Raw genomic sequence first — 18,506 nt, 5'->3', positions numbered from 1 at the left:
CTCCAGCAGCTGGCGTGCATGCAAGACACCTTTCTACAGCTCCGATCAAGACTCCTGCTGACGAACATGATACAAACTGGTCCAGCAGAAGGCAGGTGATTTCTCCCAGGTACCCATTAGAAAAGCAAACCCAAAACCCCCCAGACGATTGTGTCTAACCTCAGAGGAAAGTATCCTGAAGCCCTGGACTGTATTAAAAAGAAGTGGATTGCTAGTGGTCTGTCTACCTCCCTTTTCTTATACATGTTCTTTCACGATGCTGAGGGGTGGAAAAAGTTGATCTAAGCTGTCTAGCCAAGGCTGCTTCAACAAACCACAGTTTTCTGTCTCCAAAGAAAATCAGCACTTTTTTTTTTGGTCTGCACTCTGTCCCACTTAAGGTTCCAATGACTAGAAATTACTAAGACCCAAAAGAGTCTGCCTTGCACGAGTCATCCACTTGCACTAGTTTATCCAGAATGCCTGGAGTGAGTTTCTTTTATTTTTTCTTTTCTTTTTTCCTTTTTCAGCATCTTTCTCCTTCTTTTGGTGAGCATCTTGATTTAACCTGTTATCAAGGAGACAGTCCTTTACTTCATGACTGAGGCCACTGGTACAGAAGCCATGACCACAGGTGAGACAGACTATCTAAGGAGACGGCACCAAGTGACAGATGAGAGGACCTGCTGCCAACCTCTGGGTGCTCCATCACCGAGTGGCCACACGGAAGAGGACATGTCTGCAGAGAATAGAGAGCAAGAGCTGCCCTAAAGGCGAGATGAAGACCAGGAGATTACTGAGATGTCACGGAAGCCAAAGAAGAAACTACTTGAACGAGGAAGAAGCAACTCAGTGTCAAATACTGTTCCAGAGTCACAGGAGATGACACTGAAAAAGGTCCATGTGATCTTTGCTTGGGAGGTGATGGCGACCTTGGAGCTGTTTCAGTGGGAGAGTGAGGGCAGAGAAGGGGAGGGCGGCAAGTGGAGGGAGAAAATAGGGAAAACTGTCCCGTTGTGAAAGGCAGGGGATGGATGTCCGCTAGAAGAGTATGAGAGTCAAATAACTTTTCTTTTAAAAAAAAATAAGGCGAAAGTTGATGGTGTAGATCAGTAGTAGGGCAGTTGCTTAGCACACACGACGCCCTGGGTTTCATCCCCAGAACCACAAACACACACACAAAGACATGGGCATGTTTAAGAGCAGAGGAGACCATCTGGTTGAGAGGAGGAGTAGAGTCCAAGGAGAGACCAGATAATCAAAGCGTAAGGTTCCTACAAAACAGAATTCCCAAAAGACCATCATTTCCCAGACTTTCTTGATGCACAGCTCACCTCAGGGGCACAGATTTTTTTGATTAGTGTTTTCCAGAAAGCACTGGGGCCCAGACTACCTGACCGGCCAACACCAAACCGATTGGTACGCTCAAAGCCCTGCTTTGGCTTCAGACAGACAGGATCCTTTCCTCTGGACTTGGGTGTGGGAGGATATATTACATGTCTGAAAGACAAGGAAGGGTTAAGTCGTAAAACAAAAAGGGTATGCACACCTGGGAGATACCCTGATCTCTAAGAAGACAGGATGACCATACTGTATTCCGTTCCTCCTGTTAAAATCTGGCATATCCCAGGGTTCTCTCATAGCTCTAAAACAACTAGCAAAACATCTAAAACCACTTTAGTAACCTGGGAAGATCCTCACCCCCACCCCTGCAACTCAGGAAGCAGGCCCGCGCCTGTTCATTGGAGGTGACTGACAGGATAAGAAAACTCTAGCCTCCTGGGATAATTGTGCATTTATTAACCAACAGTTCCAGCTATAGGGACTTAACTGAGAAAGAAAAGACAGAAACCATGTTGGCCAGCCTTGGATAATGTCTGCTTTGGTGTGGCCTGTGAAAAACAGATGTATATCTGCATATAGTGAAAGACTGTTCTTCTGAGGCCCTCAAGGGCCTTGAGTGATGCTATTATAAGGCTCGGGGTTTCCTTCCCACTTGCCTAAATGCAAAAAATACTTATAGGCACCTGCTATGTGTAAGCTACCATATGTTATATGCTGGGAAGAAGCATTGTCTTTTGCAGCTACGTATTTCAATTTGGTGGTTCTTGAAATCCTGCCTGAGTCAGAAAGACCAAAGGTGAAGATAAATCCATCCATTTAATGGTATGATCTTACACAAATTATTTTGTTTATATCTCCATTTCTTCTGCAAAACAGTAATAATCAAAGTCCTTAGTTCAAAGGATTGTTGCAGGAGTCAATGAGATAATACAGGAAAAGTGTTTAGCACATAGTAAGCTCATTAAAAAGTAGCCATCCTTTCAGTATCTGTACTTGCTCTGTGAATTTACATGCTAATCCTATCATGTTGATGCTATTACCTTCATTCATATGTAACACCTACATTCTAGTTCTGGAAGATACACAGCAAGTACCAAAAGAGGATTTAGATATGAGAGAAGGGGTCCTGGAAGCCTTCAGGAAGAGTAGACAATGGTGGCACACACTTGTAATTCTAGTACTCAGGATGCTGAGGCAGGAGGATTGCCATGAGTTCAAGGCCAGTCTGGATTATACAGGGAGACCCTGTCTCAGAAGGAAAAAAAAAAAAGGAAGAAACACGAAGACCGAGAGAATCATGTTTGGAAAGCCGAGGTTGGTGCAGCCAGTGGGAGAATGAGCCGTCCTAGCAGATCCCAGAGGCCAGTGGTAAACTGAGGACCGAAGTGACCATGCAACACAGAATTCCCAGATCAGCCCAAGAAGTCCAAAGCAGGCAGAGAAAGAACCTGAACTCTGAGGCAAAATTGGAGCCATGTAAAGTCAGCCCCTGCAGACAACCCACAGTGTTTTGAGGTGAAAGAGAGCAGAAAAGTGGGGGAGGTGGCTAGGAAGAGATGGGGGATATCAAGCAGCGTGGGGCTGTAGGTGTTAAGATTTTTATGATACCAGACACTGGGACATGTTTTGAAGCAGATGAGGAAGAAACTGATGACGAAGGAAGAAGGATCTGGAGTTCAGGCGGAGGAGGCAGCCCCGAGACGAATACAAACCCTTCCCTGTCAAGGCAGGAAGGGCAGAGAAGTCAGGGAAGGTGCGGAGACGCTGCATCTTGACAGGGCTCCTGTATGACTGATTCTACTCTTTGTCAAGTACGAGGCAAGGTTATCTGCTTCAAGCAAAGGATGAGAAGCGATGGGAACTTTGAAGAGAAAGGAGGCTGAAAAAATCATTTTAGACTGTGAGACAAAGGCAGGGTTGCTGCAAGTTCAAGGCTAGCCTGAGCTCAAAGTTCAAGAACTGAACAGTGCAATCCTGTCTTAAAAGAAAGACACACAGAGACAGAGACAGAGAGACAGAGACAGACAGACAGATAGACAGACAGAGAATGAATGAGTGTGGAAGTTGACTAAAAAAGAAATACAAACTCAGTGTGGTGATGCATACCTGTAATCCCAACACTCTGGGAGGCTGAGGCAGACACACACACACACAGACACACACACACACACACACACACACACACACACACAGAGAGAGAGAGAGAGAGAGAGAGAGAGAGAGAATATGAATGAGTGTGGGAATTGACTAAAAAAGAAACACAAACTCAGTGTGGTGATGCATACCTGTAATCCCAGCTCTCTGGGAGGCTGAGGCAGAGGATCATGAATTCTAGACTAGCCTGGGCAATTTAGCAAGATCCCATTATAAATGAAAAAGAGTAGGGGATGTAGGTCAGTATCAAGGACCTAGGTTCAATTCCCAGCACCAAAAAAAAAAAAAAAAAAAAAAAAGACAGAGGTAGATATGAGAAGAAAAGGAGGAAGGAAATGAAAAATAAAGGAAATGAGGGGAAAGGGAAGGGAGGGAGAGAGGAAGAAAGGAAAAAAATAAAGATTGCTACACAGGAGTCACAGCTTGTTTGAAATTTGTGGACATCCACTTTAAGGGACAGCAGTCACTCTCAATTTCTCATGTCTGATAAAGAAGGCAGAGAGTAGGGAGCAGCTGGGCTTCACGAGGGCTTGGGCAAGTTAGCTGGAAAGGGGGGGGCAGAGGGTGTATGGCTGTTTGCAAAGAAGTTAAACAACCATTACTAAGTTAAGTGCTTATTAATGAGTCCTAAGTGAGTCCAAGAGGGAAGATAATTTGAAAATCTGGCTGGGGCAAAGGTTTACAGGTGTGGATGCAACTGAAGAAATGCTTTTGCATTGACACTAGCAAGGAGGTTAAATCAGATCTCAGGTCTTTGGGATTGTCTGCAGGACAGTGTGGGATTAATATGGAGGTCAAGCCCATCAGTACATGGGAGTAGCTGGCGACAAGGCAAGGAAACTCTTTTGTAGGGAAGAAATTAAGATTTCTCAAGGGTTCTGATTACAGATGAAGTCATAAAGAAGGGGGAGGGAGGTGAAGATCAGTTTAAGGCAGCAAATAGGAGTGGCAGGTCCAATAAGACGACAGTTGGGTGTTTCTTTTTTTTTTGGAAGAAAGAGAAATGGTCTGTCAAATAGTAACGGTGCCTGCTCACAGTCCCCGCTAGGCGCACACCCGTGGCAATAGTTGATGGATCTAGGAACGGGATCTGATCTACGGCAGCCAATCTGTGCACAGAACAGTGACTTGGCCAATGAACTGTTGTCAATAAAAGATGAACTGGGCCAATTAGATTTGGTCTTGGGAGTCTGAATTAGGAAACAAGCTGTCAGATAACAGAAGCTGTGAGGAGAAGCGAAGCAAAGGTCACCAGGATGGCCCTCCCCCATATAAATTAAAATGTTGAGGGACTAAAGTTACAAGCAAGCTGAGGCAGCCAGATGGTAAAAATGTAGCAGAGGCAAAAAGGAAACAGAAATGGGGATCCTGTGATAGAGCTGGAGTCCATGTCCCTGAATTCTGTGGCGGTTCCTGAACTCTCTGTATAACTACTTTCAAAGGTTTCTTTATTTCCTCCCCTCCCCCTTCTTCCTTCTCCTTTTTCTTTTTGTAGTAGTGGGGATTGAATCCAGGGCCTCCACACTGAGCTACATCCCCAACCCTTTTTAGACAGGGTCTTGCTGAATTACTCAGGTTGGGTTCAGACTTGTGATCGCTACTCCTGTCTGCTGAGATTACAGTTGGGGGCCACCCCTCTTAGCCTTTCAAAGGTTTCTGAGAAGGGAAGCAATGTGGTCAGATCTGGGGTTAGGACTGAAGGCTCTGAAAGCCCAGATTACTAGAGGTGGAATCACTCGCCATGTGTTGCTGGGCAATTTACTTGATTCTTTTGTGTCTCGGTGTCTTCATTTGTAAAGTTGAAATCATAGCACCGCGCGGATTCAATGAGAAACTGCAGATAATGCACCTTGAAAAAGGTTTCCTCTCTTGCTTATTTTCAGAAAGCTTTCCTTTATGACTATATCCCCTAGTTTCTCAGAGGTAACCACCTTTTCCTGGTCCTCTTCTTTGCCCCTTGGGCTACTTCTGGCTCCTGGCTGGTTCTTCTTAATCTTTTTGATCTTTCCATATTCATCTCCCAGTGAGCTCATAGAGATGTTTTATGCTTTTAAATAGTTTTAAATAGCATTTTCTAGCTGATGATTCTCTTTATCTCCAGCTCTGACTTCTTCCCTGACTCCAGACTTCCATATCCAATTACTTACCTGACATCTCCATTTAAGAAAACTCCAATAAAAAAAAACCTCAAACATAATTTGTCCCAAATGGACTCGTAACTTTCTCTCTCCCCTCAACTTCCCATTCCAGTGCTATAGTCTTATCTAGTTCGATAAATAGTGCATCCTTCTGGTGTTGATCCAGTGAAAAATATGAACACCAACCTGGATTTCTTCCTTGTTCTTACCTGCTGCTACTGGCACATTAGCAAACACCCAGAATACTACCACTTCTTGCCCCTCCCAATGCTACTGCTCTGGTCTAAGCCATCTTCATCTCTGAGGTGCTAAGTTCCTTATTTGGTGGTGGTGGGGGTCCCTGTTCGAAGTAGTCAGTATTGTTAATTTATTTTTGCAGAGCTTGCATGCTAGGCAAATGTCCCATGACAAAGCTGACCCCTCAGCCCTATTTATTTTTTGGTGGTATAAGGGTTCAAACCCAGGGCCTAACACATGCAAAGTGCACGCTCCACCGTTGCACTACATCCCTTGATTGTAAAGTACTTTTACAGGAAGCACTGTATCAGTGCTTTTAAAGTAAAAATGCGTGGACTACGGAAATAGCATGCTAAGGCTCCAGTTCCCCTACAGCCTGTTCAGGAGAGCAGGACATGGTCCTTTTAGAGCCTTTGTCAGAGCTCATCACAGTTCTTTCAGCCCCTGAGCTGCTTACTTAACCTGGCTGGCCACACTGGCCTCCCAGCTGTCAATGGATCCAGCAGGGGTCTAGCACCTTTGAGGTCTTTGCCCTTGCTGTCTGTGTGCCTCTGCTTTCCATATGACGTGCTCCCCTCTTCCTTTCCACTATCTGGCTGAATGTTACTTCCTAAATTAGGTGCTTCTTGAGCACCCTTTAAAACATGTCTACACCCTGCTAGCTTGCCTACTGCTCCTTCACTCTGATTTTTCTCATCATCTCTGATCAGCTCAAGACTATCTTTACTTGGTAGCTGGTTTTCTGCTGGCAACTGTCCAAGATCCACACAGGGCTGGGGGGACAGCTCAGGAGTACAGCACTTGCCTAGTTAGCATGCACGAGACCCTGTGTTCAATTCCCAGCACCCTCTTCTCATCCTACCGACCCCCATAACCCCAGCTAAGTGCCAACATGGACTGTTAGCTCATAGCTATTGGCACAGGGGTAAATAAACTGTTGGGAACCGTTGAAACTGGAGATTGATCACATGTGTGGGGCTAAAACAAGGCCAGCCCAGAAAAAAGAGACTAAAACAAGCTATGTAAACAAGTTGTTCCAGCACCAAGAAGGCAAGAGACCCAGGCCTGCCAAGCAATGGGTTGCTAGGCAGAGGGGCTGAAATTGACATCATCTCTCCCAGTATATAAATAAATGTGCTGCAGTGGTTGAGCAGTTCCTTTCATCCCGTCAGGAGGATAAGGGCTCCACCTGACCCCAGCTTTGTCTTTTATTTTTCTCATCCTCTCACCGTCCTTAGGAGCCGCATTGGGTCACGGCAATAAACACTGCACAAGGACTTTGAAAAATCCCTTTCTCTTCTCCGAACTCCTGGTCTATACCATTTTGGGGAGGACTTAGCTGTTTGCTGTATGTACATGTGGGCTTTTATTCAATTATGACCTCAGTAGCCTAGTACAGGGGTTGGCTCGTGGAGAGGACTGTCATTTATAGGTTACCAAACTATAAAAAATCGAGTGACCCGATTTGATTCTACACAGAGACAGAGACAGGGTTTCTGAGGCACTATGTGAAGCAGCAAAGCAGTTTCATATTAGTAAATGGGCTAATTTCTCTGCAGCAAAGGTGAAACTACGCACGACTATTATTTATTGAGCCCAATTTTCTAGGTGCTTTACCTTTGCCATCCTCATAACTATCCTGGTAGTAACCAGTGCAGGGATCTTTATGTCACCTGTCATCTTTTGGTGCCTGGAAAGAGGACTGGTACTCAGCAGATGCTTAATAAAAGGGATGGCTCAGGCTCTTTAATCATGCAAACCAGACCCGACTCAGGTGCAGTGACGTTCTCCAAATCCTTCCGTAGCAAGCAGCAACTCTGCGAGTCCAAATCAGGTTCCGCTCGCTGGGCTGGGCTCTCTCTAGGCTGGGCCAGGCTGAGCAGGGCTGGGCTGGGCTGGGCCGGCCCGCAGCAGGCACCAGTTCCGGGTCTTCCGCCAGCTTGAGCGCATGCACCGGGTGGGGCTGGGAGGGGACGGTGCCCTAGTGCCTTCCGCATCCCTGCCCCGCAGCCCTAGGGTCGGTGCGTACCGTCCCTGTGCCACCCCCACTTTGCAGCTACTGGCCCGAAGCTCAGAGGCAGGAGCACATTGGGCCCCCTACTCCGGGCCCGCCCCAGGACCCCAGGCCCACGGCCCACGCCCCTCGCCCCGCGCCTCACGCCCCGCGCTCCAGCCGCCCCTCCGCGCCGCGCCCCGCCCCGCTCCCCAGGCCCCGCCCATCTCCCTCCATCGGCGCTCCGCCCCGCGCGCCGAGCTCCATACTTGGCGATCGCCGCGGCCCCGCGCGCTCATTGGCCGGGAGCTGGCGGCGTGGGGGGCGGGCCCGGGCCGGCCGGGGCGGGGAAGGAAGGTGGCGGCGGCCCGGCGCGGGGGGAGGGGGGCGCTGACCCGGATGTTCACTCCTGGGCACCCGGGGAAGTGGAAGCGCCGGGCCCTGCTGCGGGGGGGAGAGCCACAGACACCAGGACCTGGACCGCCGCCGCCGCCACCATGGTAAAGGCCCCAGGGCCCCGGCTCGGCGGCCCCGCTGGAGCTCGCGTCCCTCTCCCCGCGCCGACCCCAGACCCGGGCTGGGTGGTTCCGCGGTGGGGGAGGGGCGGGGTCCGGGACCCTGGGAAGACACCGTCCCTCTTGCTCTGGACCGGGCCGCGGTTGGCCAGGGTGGCCAGTGACTGCCTCCTTTCCCGGTCCCCGCCCTTGCCTCCAGCTGGAGCCCCACTGTCCTCTTCCTCCGTGTGCAGGCTGTTTTACCCCGCTGCCCAGATCAGATCCTCTTCCCCCGTGGGCCAGGCCAGGCACCCCCTCCGGTAACCCAGGTGTGGTCCCCCTGCCTCCTTCCATGGCCAGAGTATGTACCCTTCCCCCGTCCCCACGGCCCAGGCTAGGCCGTCGTTTCTCCCTGCCGTGGTCCAGGCTAGGTCCCCCAGCCCCCAGACTCTTCCCTTCTCCACCGCCTCAGCCTAGACCTCGACACTCCCTCCTCCAGTGGGAGCTTTGGTTTGTTTCTCCTTCACTCCATGGTCCTGAGTGTGGACCGCTGCTCCTGCGCGGTGGCCCCCGCCTGGGCCTCCCTCCTTCCTCGCGTGAACCGGTTTCTCTGACTTCTCTCCACTCTCAGCGTAGCCTGCGCCAGCCGCACACCGTCGTCCCTGGCCCAGCCCCCGCAGGAGGGCCTTGCTTCCTGCCCCCTGACCCGTCCCAGGTGCCCCCTCGTCTGTACCTGGGGCCCGCCTTCTTGGCATCCTGTGAGCGGCGAGGGAACGCTCCCGTCGCTTTAGGAGTGGTCCGTTGCTGGGCATCCTAGGGGTCGAGGGTTGCCAATTCTAGGAGAGGGCGAAGACGGGAAGGGCAAGCATCTGGGAGCCCGGAAGGCAGCGCCGGGCCCTTCCCTTGGCGCCGCCTTGTTGCCACCCTTACAGCTCAGGGCGCATCCTGGGGTCGCTCCGGCCTGTGTGAGCAGTGGGATGAGCATCAGGGAGCAGACCAGTCAGGAGTGAGCGCACAATCGCGTTTGTGAGGCTGCAGGCCTGGCGGGGAGGGGAGGACACAAGGTTCAGAGCCTAACATACGCCTGGACACGATGCACCCGAGCAGGCGCAGCCTCCCTTTTCCCCTGAACTGTCAGCTCGTAAGGGTTGGAACTGCTGATTATGGAGGTGCGTCGGATCAGGTGAGAGAAACTCCAAGATAGAGCTAGCTCCACTCCGTGTTTGTTTTGGGAATGAAGGCAGGAGTCTGAGTTTCACATAGGTCCTCACATAGGAGCCTTCCTTCCATCCCCTTTGGAGCCTTTTTGCAGGGTAGACCCATTGGAAGGGCCAAGGACTTCTGCCTGACTTGGTTTAGGGAGCCTCACTGGGCTGTAGGGCCATTCACCTGCTGCTGCTGCATCCAGGCCCTTGTGGGTCCCTCCTATCCAGTGCAGCTATATGATTGCCCTGGACTTGGCACCAAATGATTTTAAGAATTCTGATTGCTTGTTTAATAATACTGCTGTTGAGACTAATTCAGACTGGCTGTTTTTTCTTGATGCCTTCCTGTATATTGATTGAAAACATGGGAGATGTCATGTTTGCACTGTTGCTATTGGCTGAAAACTCACTTAGAGACGATGGGTCTTGCCATCAGCCTGAGTGGAGGAGGACTTCTCCAGGACTGTTGTAGGGGAGATTTAAAGTGGACTGAAGTTTTCTGAGTGTGCTCTCAGGGCAAAAGCAGGGGAGGATGGGTGGAGTGGCTTGGTGAGGCTGCTCAGTGTAGCATATCAGGTAGGGAGGGGCCGTTCTCCAGACTTGATGGAAAGTTGTTATTGACTCAAGAAGGACACAGGTCATATGAGGTGTCGCAGGAATGCTGTACTCAACTCTCCTTTGGACAGTCTGAGAGGAGTGGATGGGGTGGAGAAGGGCACACTACCTGCGGAACATCGTGCTTCATCTGTTTGAGCTCATTTAACCTACGCAAAATCCTTAGGGGTTTTTGTGGTTCCCATTTTACAGGTGAAGGAACCAAGGCTTAGGCAGGGGAGGAACTTACAGTATGCTCAGTGGAAGAGTCATAGTTGTTCAGTGCCTGTACATTTGGCAGGCTCCAAACTGTGTTCTTTTCATTGAACCAAGATGCTTATGTGTTGGAAGATATAATGACAGTGCTTAGGAACCTAATAATGGGATGTTCAGCCATGGGAAGGGAGGAGCAGCACTTTTGGTCTACTGGTGTGTGCTGGAATTTTTGCATAGGAAATCTTCAGTAGTGCAGCCTTATTACGGTAATGCAGGCTCTTTTTGAGGAGAAGAGTTCTTGAAAGAAACGGCATGGAGGTACAGGGATGGTTGTGTACCCTATAATCCCAGCTACTTGCGAGGCTAAAGCAGGAGGATTTTGAGAATTTGAGGCCAGCCTAGGAAATGTAGCCGTACCCTTATCTTAAAAGAAAACAAAAAAACAGCCCTCTTTTGAGACATGTCCATGTCCATGAATTTAACTACTTGGGTTTCATATTGATTCTCTTATTTCTAGTGTCTTCTAGGCTCATAAATAGTTTCTGTTTACTGTCAAATTTATTCTTTACTTGAATAGTCTGATAAAGCAGTGGAGGTAGTTGGAGCAAGATAAGTTGGGGCTGCACCATGGTTTTTATTTTTAGTAGGCCTGATGATAGAGACACAACTAGATCTTAGTTTTTCTATTGAAGGAAATAAGGGTTTGGCTTTGACTTTGGAGTGAATTCCTTGATTTTTGTTGGCACAAGCTCCACCCTCCTATTTAAGAATGCATAGGCAAACAGCATTTATTTGCATTACTTTATCAGCTAATAATCTTACCATCCCTAAGTGCTTTATGATTTTAAAGCACTTTTCCTAACACAGCTCTGGCTTCTAATTTAGGAATGATTATTCTGAGAGTTAGAATTCTGGTGCTTGATGGTGGGGCTGTAGCGTGGAAGGAGCCAGGGAGGCCTCCTCAGGAGTTGTCTTTGCAGCTCCCAATGGTTTTGCCTTTACAGGAGCTGATAGGAGGAGTCCCTCGTGTTACAAAGTGAAGCAGTAGAGTTGGCACTAAACTGTCTCCTGGCATGGAGAGGACACATAGTTCAACTCAGGCCCAGTGTATTTCCTGCCCTGTTCATTTAGATCCAGCTGACCTCCTTCTGGTGGGATGCTTATAAAAAGTCACTAATGATCAATACTTTTTGAGATTGAGAGGATGGTAAGACTTGCCTTTGAAAGCCGATCTTCCTCTTTATAACTCTGAAGTCCTGTTCCTTTACATTCCGTGGGGGATAGAAGATAACCCACTCCACAGGGAGCTAGCTGGTACCTGACTATTCAAGATCCACACTCCCCCAGGCAAGTGCTGAGACATGCCAGGGGGTGTCTGCAGTTAGAGGATAGTGCAACTTTCTGAGCTGCGTGTGTGGCATGGATACAGAGCAAGGCAGACAAGGGTATGTGCCCAGATACTGTCCATTGTTAGAGGGTGGGCATGTCACTCTTACCTAAAGTTTAAGGAGAAAAAGCTTCATTAATATAAGTACAAGCACATAAGCATGAGCTGTGGCACGAGGCTGAAGAGAAAGTTGGGACTTGTGCCAGGCTCCACTCCCAGGCCTTTTGGGGTGTGTCTGCTCTCACATCTGCCAGTGCAGGGAAGTGAATTCCAAGTGTTTGCATCTGTCTCTCCGCACACCTGGTGCACTGTCCCCTGGCAGTGCAGCTTCATGGTGCTTTGGGAGTCCAGGCCTTCACCCTGCGTCACTGCTACTGACTGAGGCGGCCCTGTAATCCAGAAACAGGACTTAGGTTTTAGTTCACCTCCTCTTGTACTTAGCAAGGAACCTGAAGTTTGCGAGGTCCAGTGACAGTGTGACTCCTGTGTGGGACACACTTGATCGGGAACAGTGAACAGCTGGACCTATAAGTGCAGGATCTTGTTCCGTCTTTCCTTGCTGCAGATTCTTCCAGTGAGGGTGAGGTGTGGAAGCCAGACAGTGCCATTGCAAAATCACCCTTCTTGGGACCAGAGCAGTGCCATTCCCAGAGCTTGGCTTTTGCAGATTAATGCTTCAGTGTTAGGAGGCAGAGACTTAACTTTTTTTTTTTTGGTGGTGCTGAGGATTGAACCATGGGCCTTGGGCATGGTAAAGAAGCGCTCTACCACTGAACTCTATCCCCAGCCTTTTTTACTTTTATTTTGACAAGAGGCTAGCTAAATTGCATAGGCTGACCTCGTAGTCCTGCCTCAGCTTGCCAAGTAACTGGGATTACAGGTGTGTGCCAGTGCGCCGTAACATTCATGTGACACTAGCCCTATGCCACAGAGGCGACTACTAGAAGCTTTAGCTCTGTGAATTGTCCTTGCCGCAACTCAGCGAGCAAGGTGCCAGCTTAGGCAGGAGGCAGCATAATAGAGTAATAGCAATCCTTTTAGCGACCAAGGGCCCAAACTGCAACCCTAAACTCACTTATCACAAAGTGCCAACATTGCTATTAAACAGAGGTTTTAGTTTAGAAAAAGCAACTCATACACTTGGCTCACATGCGACAGAGGGGCCTCTGTGTGCCCGCTGTGATACCCATACCATAGATTCACCACCACTGGTATGAGAAGTTAAAAGCATCCTAACTGAGGAGAATCCTAGAACCTTCTTATAAGAAAGGTTAAATGAGATATGAAACAATGCATGTCAAGGGCTTCAAATATTATTGCATACATAATTGTGTAAACATTAACTTTTACCATCACTATTTTATAGATGAGGTACAAAGAGGTATATGTTTAGTCCCTGTGCAGCTAACGGAGGAATTGCATTTCCTGACTGGGAGCCCCACCCCTTCTCTCCACTTGTGATTGCCTCCTGATGTCTGCTTTAAAGTGTGCTTGCCCCTGGACTGTGCTTTGACTGGAGAACTGCCCCTAGTTGAGCCTGAGGCTCTTCGTCTGTTGAGGATGGGCTCCCTGTGAGCAGGACTCCTCTCAGTCCACTTGCCTTGTCTGTGCTGCTGGACCCCACTTTGAGCAGAGGGTCCTTATACTCTTGAAAGGGCAGAACTGAGGATAGCGCTCGAGCCCTACCAGAGCGTGGGCCTCATGCACTGCACCTTGCGCTGACTGTGTGGCACTCAGTAAGTACTTCATAAATACTATCTGAAAGAGTAGCTGGGACGTAGCTTTGTAGAAGGTGGGGCACATCTGTAGAAGGTGGGGCACATCTGACTTGAGTCCTGTCTGCTGTTCATAAGTGGCTTAAATGACTATTCCATCTCCCTTAACCTGCAGGGTGAGAACATTTTATAGGGATCTTAGGAAAAAGAAATGAAGATTTTAATGTATTTAATCTAGTGCCTGACACACACAGCAAGTGACTGGTAGCTGTGGTTATTATTTGTCTTACTCTGTGTATCACAGGGTAAGGGACACAGGTAGAAGCCATAATTTCAGGATCTAATACAGCAGGATAGACAAGATGCAGCTACAATTTTCAAATGCAGCAAGCAGCACTGGAAAAGACTTTTTTGGTGATTGGCTTTTTGAACAACATCTCACTATATAGTCCAGGCTGTTCTTGAACTTGCTATATAGCCTCAGATTCCTGCTTCAGCCTCCTGAGTGATGATGGGATTAGAGGCATGTACCACCAGACCCAGTTTGGAACAGATTTAGGAAGCACCACGTGTATCCAGGTGTGGTTTGTGTTCCATTTTGTGTGGCAAGCCCTGCCTACACTCCAGGCCACAAACAGCTTGGGAAGACCTTGCCCAGGCTAAGGAGTCAGGGTGGGGCACCAACTCCTTCAATGCCAAGGTCAGGGGTGTGAGCAGCCTTGTGAGTCTGATAACCAGGGAGTGGATGAGAGGGGAGGTGCCTAGCCGTGGAAGTGAGCTGCTGCAGGACGCCTGAGTTGCTAAGCTAAGGAGTTTGCATTTGATCTGGGACACTGGAGCCAGTGACATTTTTGACAGGACAGGTGGAAATTTGAGGAGGCTGGCAGAGTGGAGGTATTTTAGGAAGAGTCCTCTGGCCGGGGTGTACAAGAATGACTGGGAAGATGACAGGGACGGACGGGGCAGGCAGGGCTTGATAGGATTAACTTGAGAGATGGAGGACCTGAGCTGCTATGTGTCTGAGTGTGGAGTGCTCTCCATTCCACAGGGATGAGGGGATGATGAAGACAGGTAAACAGGAAAGTGAGATGTAGAGATTCACCACCTCTGAGGCTGAGGGGACTCTTCTGTCCCCTGAACTCCCCTGTTCAGGCATTCTGATTGGGCCACGTTATCATGGACACTCAGCTATCTCTGGTTAGTTTATATTCTAGTCTGCAAAGCCTTGATATCCTGTTAACACTGACTGCGGATTTCAGCGTGGTTATCCCAGTGATCAGCCAGCCTGCCCGCCCGCCCGCATTTGCCAGCGTTACCACACCCAGCCCAGTGAGCTCAGCTCTGGGATTGGAGCGCACAGCAGCATCTTAGTTGCCCAGCCTACTTAGGGAGGCTGCAATGTGGCAGGCTCCACCGGGCAGCTCTGAGAGCAGCGGGAGCTGGTTTACTCACTGCTTTTCAGTTCTCTGTGCAGCCCTATGGGGCAGGTTCTCACGTTACCCGATTACACCAGTGAGGAAACTGAGGCCTACCTCAGCAGTCCCAACGCCAGGCTGAGCAGCTCAAGGGATGAGTCCCAGTCATCCATTCTGTGGCTATGTGCTGAGTAGTCAGTAGACCTACTAAATACTTGGGCCTGAGTCCTAAGTGAGGAAGCAGCACATCCCATCCATGCAGCATATCCAAGTTTCTGGAAGACCTGGGAATGAGTGCAGAGCCACGGTGGTGACACATCAGGGGCACGGACGGCCTCTGCTCACCTTCTCTTTACCATGGTTCCACCTGGAGCCTTCATCTGCTGCTTTACAGTGATCGGTTTCCAGTCCTCTAGTCCTGTTTCTTCCAAGGCCGCAACCCTGCTGGTTACCATTCACCCGCCATGTAGGGGTGGTTGTGCGAGTGGAGTGAGCTTGTAGGTGGAAACTGTAGATGTGCCTGGCGCAGTGTCAGTGCAAGAGGAATGTTGGCTGTTATTATCGTGGTTCTTTTATTAACCTGGGTGTTGATATCTGATGTTTCATTTAACTTCCCTCCCAGCCGGGGAGGCAAGTACTGACCCCTTCATCTGAGACCTCTGGAGGTGGAGTCCCCGGCCCAGGGCCACAGCTGTAGGGGTCGTCTGGTTAAACTGCACACTGGTGAAAACTCCGGTCCAGTGTTTTCTGACCTCAAGGTTCTTAGCACAGTGCAGGTTTCGGGGACTTGTCACCTCTGGCTCAGCCCCTGAACTTCTGCTTAAAGTGCTTTGTGACACCGCTGCTGCTTGTGCTAAACTCACCTGACCTTTCGGAGTTAGAGTCTGTTCTGAAACGGTTATGTGATTTAACAGTGTCGGTCTTACTATAAGATTCAAGTACTCCATTCACCAAGTGAAATATCATTAACTTAAAACATAAGCCCATGCATCGCTAGGGGCACATTCTGGGAAGTGTGTCCTTAGGTAATTTCACTGACATGCAAACTTCATAGAATATACTAAGGGAAGGAGTTTGTGTTTGATATGGGACAGTGTGGAGCCAGTGACATTTTTGACAGTCCATCCTTGACCAAAATGTTAAGTGGTACCTAACAGTGGTAAAGTTGTGAAAAGATACTTTTGCAGGTACTCTTTTTACTGGAGTAAATGAATAGCAGGCAGCTTTAGTTAGAACTGAGCTAGCCAGCAGCATTTCCTGCTAGTACCAAATGCCCTTTCTCCTCATTTGTAGCTGAGATTGAGAGAGAGAGAGAGAGAGAGAGAGAGAGAGCTGGTTAGTTCAGGTTTGGCTTGCTTTGGCCCTGATAGACCATCTCTGGTTTCATATGTGCAGCTTCCTGCATTGCAGTTTTATGCTCAGAAACTGGGAGGGAGGAGCCTTTATCCAGCACACCTTTGGATGAAGATTTTACTCATTATGAAGGAGCCACTCAGGAATTTCAACCCTGGTTCATCTCTGATTAGTCCTTTCCTTTTCTTCTGACTGCCTGGTGACCTTGCTAGGCTTGGGGCCCAAGTTGCTCTATTTTAGACTAACAGCAGAAGCTGTCATTGCTTTCTCTGTGCACCCTGTGGACCACTTGTCCCAAAGTCTCTTCCAGGCGGGGGGCTGCGGACCCCTGGCTGTCCTGAGATTGGAGACTTCTGGCTTGATCTTGAGGGGTGCATTGGTGGAGCTGGAGGTTGCTGGGACGCAGCAGCAGCATTCCTTCCTTGGGTGACCGCCTGCGTTTTGCTGGAGTCTCCACTGCTCACAGCTGTGTCCTCTTCTTCCTTCTGCTTGCGCATCCTGCCGTCATTATCTCTCACCTCAGCCATGGCCCTAGGAGGCCCATTTCCTCATTTCGCAGATAAGGAGACCAGAGTTCAAAAAGAGTAGTAACTTAGCCAACGGCCCAGCTAGGTACAGTAGTGGCAGTTGCCGGGGTGGGCCAGGCCAGCCCCATTCAAAAAAGCTCGTGCTGATTGAATTCTGATTATAAGGATTATAAGAAACTGAGGCTAAGGAATCTGGGTCGGCTGTTTTTTTTTTTTTTTTCAGGATTTAGTGTAGAAGTCAAGTGTTTTCTGATTCAAGTTGTTGAGATTCACGTGGTAGGAACTTTGGGAACTGCAAGCCTGGTTTGAGCAAGACACCTGCCACTGTTGAAAGGCTGCCTGGGTAGGCATGTGGCATGGCATCAGCCAGTACAGGACCTCCTTGTATAGGCATGTCAGCAGCCTTGGATTAGGGGCTGCAGGTTGACAGATCCTTCCAGGTTCTTTTTTGACTTTTCTGTGAAGCCCATCCCAGCCCGGGGCACCTCGTATACATAGTGTAAGAATAGGACTTCCGGGGAAAAACAGCTGTTTGAATACTTAGGAGCAGGTTGAGTTTGTTCCTTGCCCGATAACTTCGGTTTTTCTCCTTGGGAGGGAGGTTGAGTGATAAATCCTTTCTCAGAGTTGTGATTGCTGTAAAGATGTTCCACTGTCCTTGGCATATGCCGGAGCTCCATAGATGTTTTAAATGAATGAGTGCCTAGTAGTCCTTAATGTAAGCTTACTCCTTGACTGATGTTGACTGTGAAGAATTGCCATTTTTCTAGGTAAAAAAATGATTGGATATCACTGACTGCTTGTCTATAATCCTGGTACTCTGGGAAGCTGAGGCAGGAGGATCACAAGTTTGAAGCCAGCCAGTACAATTTAGTAACTGAGAAGAAAGAAAAAAAGACTGAGGATGTAGCTCAATGACAGAGGCCCTGGGTTAAAAAAAAAAAAAAGATAAAAACAACAAAAAGACACTTAGATTGAACTCTAGGACAGGGTAATTCTAGCCTGAGATCATAGCAGTGTCCACATCTGCCTTTGGACTTGAGCTCCTTGCTAACTGGGTCTTTTCCAAGGCCAAGCTAGTCATTGGTGTCTGGCTTACAGTCAGGAATGGAAGAGCTGAGCAGGGTCTGCTCCAGTGATCAAGACCCTGCACTGTTCGCTGTTTATGCCCCTCCTGTCCTAAGGACTGGCAGTGCTGGCCTAGTGAGTCTGGCTGTGGTAGGAACATTGCTATCATAGCACCCAACAGCACTGATGGCTCTGCAAGGTGGCAGGTACTGAGCACTTGTCTGAAGTCTCACGGCCAGCTGCTCTTGGGGTTTCCTCAAGAGTCTCACGTTAGGGCAGTGTAGGGCCGGTGCTAGAACCCAGAGGCCTGGGATCAGGCCCCAGCCTGCAGACTTGGGCAGTTTCTTTCACTGTCTCTCTCTCCTTGTCCATAAAGCAGTGAAAATTAAACTAGCTATTTCTGGTTGGGGCTGATTGCTTGGTAGAGTGCTTGCCTGTAATTGCTAAGACTAGGTTTGACCCCCAGCATTACAGGTGTGTGTGCACCCCCCAAAAAAACCACCAAAAAGACATATATATACACACACACACACATATATATTTTTTCTGATAGTTTGAACAGGTTAATGCATGATGTAAAGTCAAGCACATGCTAGTATTACTTAGCATTAATTGATAGTGCTGGTTTTATCAACACCATGTTCTTAGAGCTGAAAGGAATTCTTGTGGCTACTGCCTGGCCTTGGA

The 18,506-nt window shown here is 48.9% G+C and overlaps 1 protein-coding gene across 3 annotated transcripts in view; it reads left to right on the top strand.

Moving 5' to 3' along the window:
- Positions 1 to 8,182: 8,182 nt before the first annotated feature.
- The window catches only part of Capzb (capping actin protein of muscle Z-line subunit beta), a 127,819-nt gene continuing 117,495 nt past the window's right edge, over positions 8,183 to 18,506 (top strand). The window contains exon 1 of one of the 3 annotated variants that reach the window (XM_005004332.4): positions 8,183 to 8,345. In XM_005004332.4, the coding sequence (XP_005004389.2) occupies positions 8,343 to 8,345 (3 nt within the window). In that variant the 5' untranslated portion in view covers positions 8,183 to 8,342. Of the gene's footprint in view, positions 8,346 to 9,375; positions 9,523 to 18,506 lie in introns of those variants that run through there. The other 2 variants (XM_023565731.2, XM_023565732.2) reach the window with 2 other exon arrangements.

The sequence above is a fragment of the Cavia porcellus genome, unplaced genomic scaffold (genome assembly GCF_034190915.1).
Source record: "Cavia porcellus strain 051 isolate PalLab524CR breed Dunkin Hartley unplaced genomic scaffold, mCavPor4.1 scaffold_25, whole genome shotgun sequence".
Lineage (NCBI taxonomy): Eukaryota > Metazoa > Chordata > Mammalia > Rodentia > Caviidae > Cavia > Cavia porcellus.
This window is presented reverse-complemented; position numbering and strand designations above follow the sequence as displayed.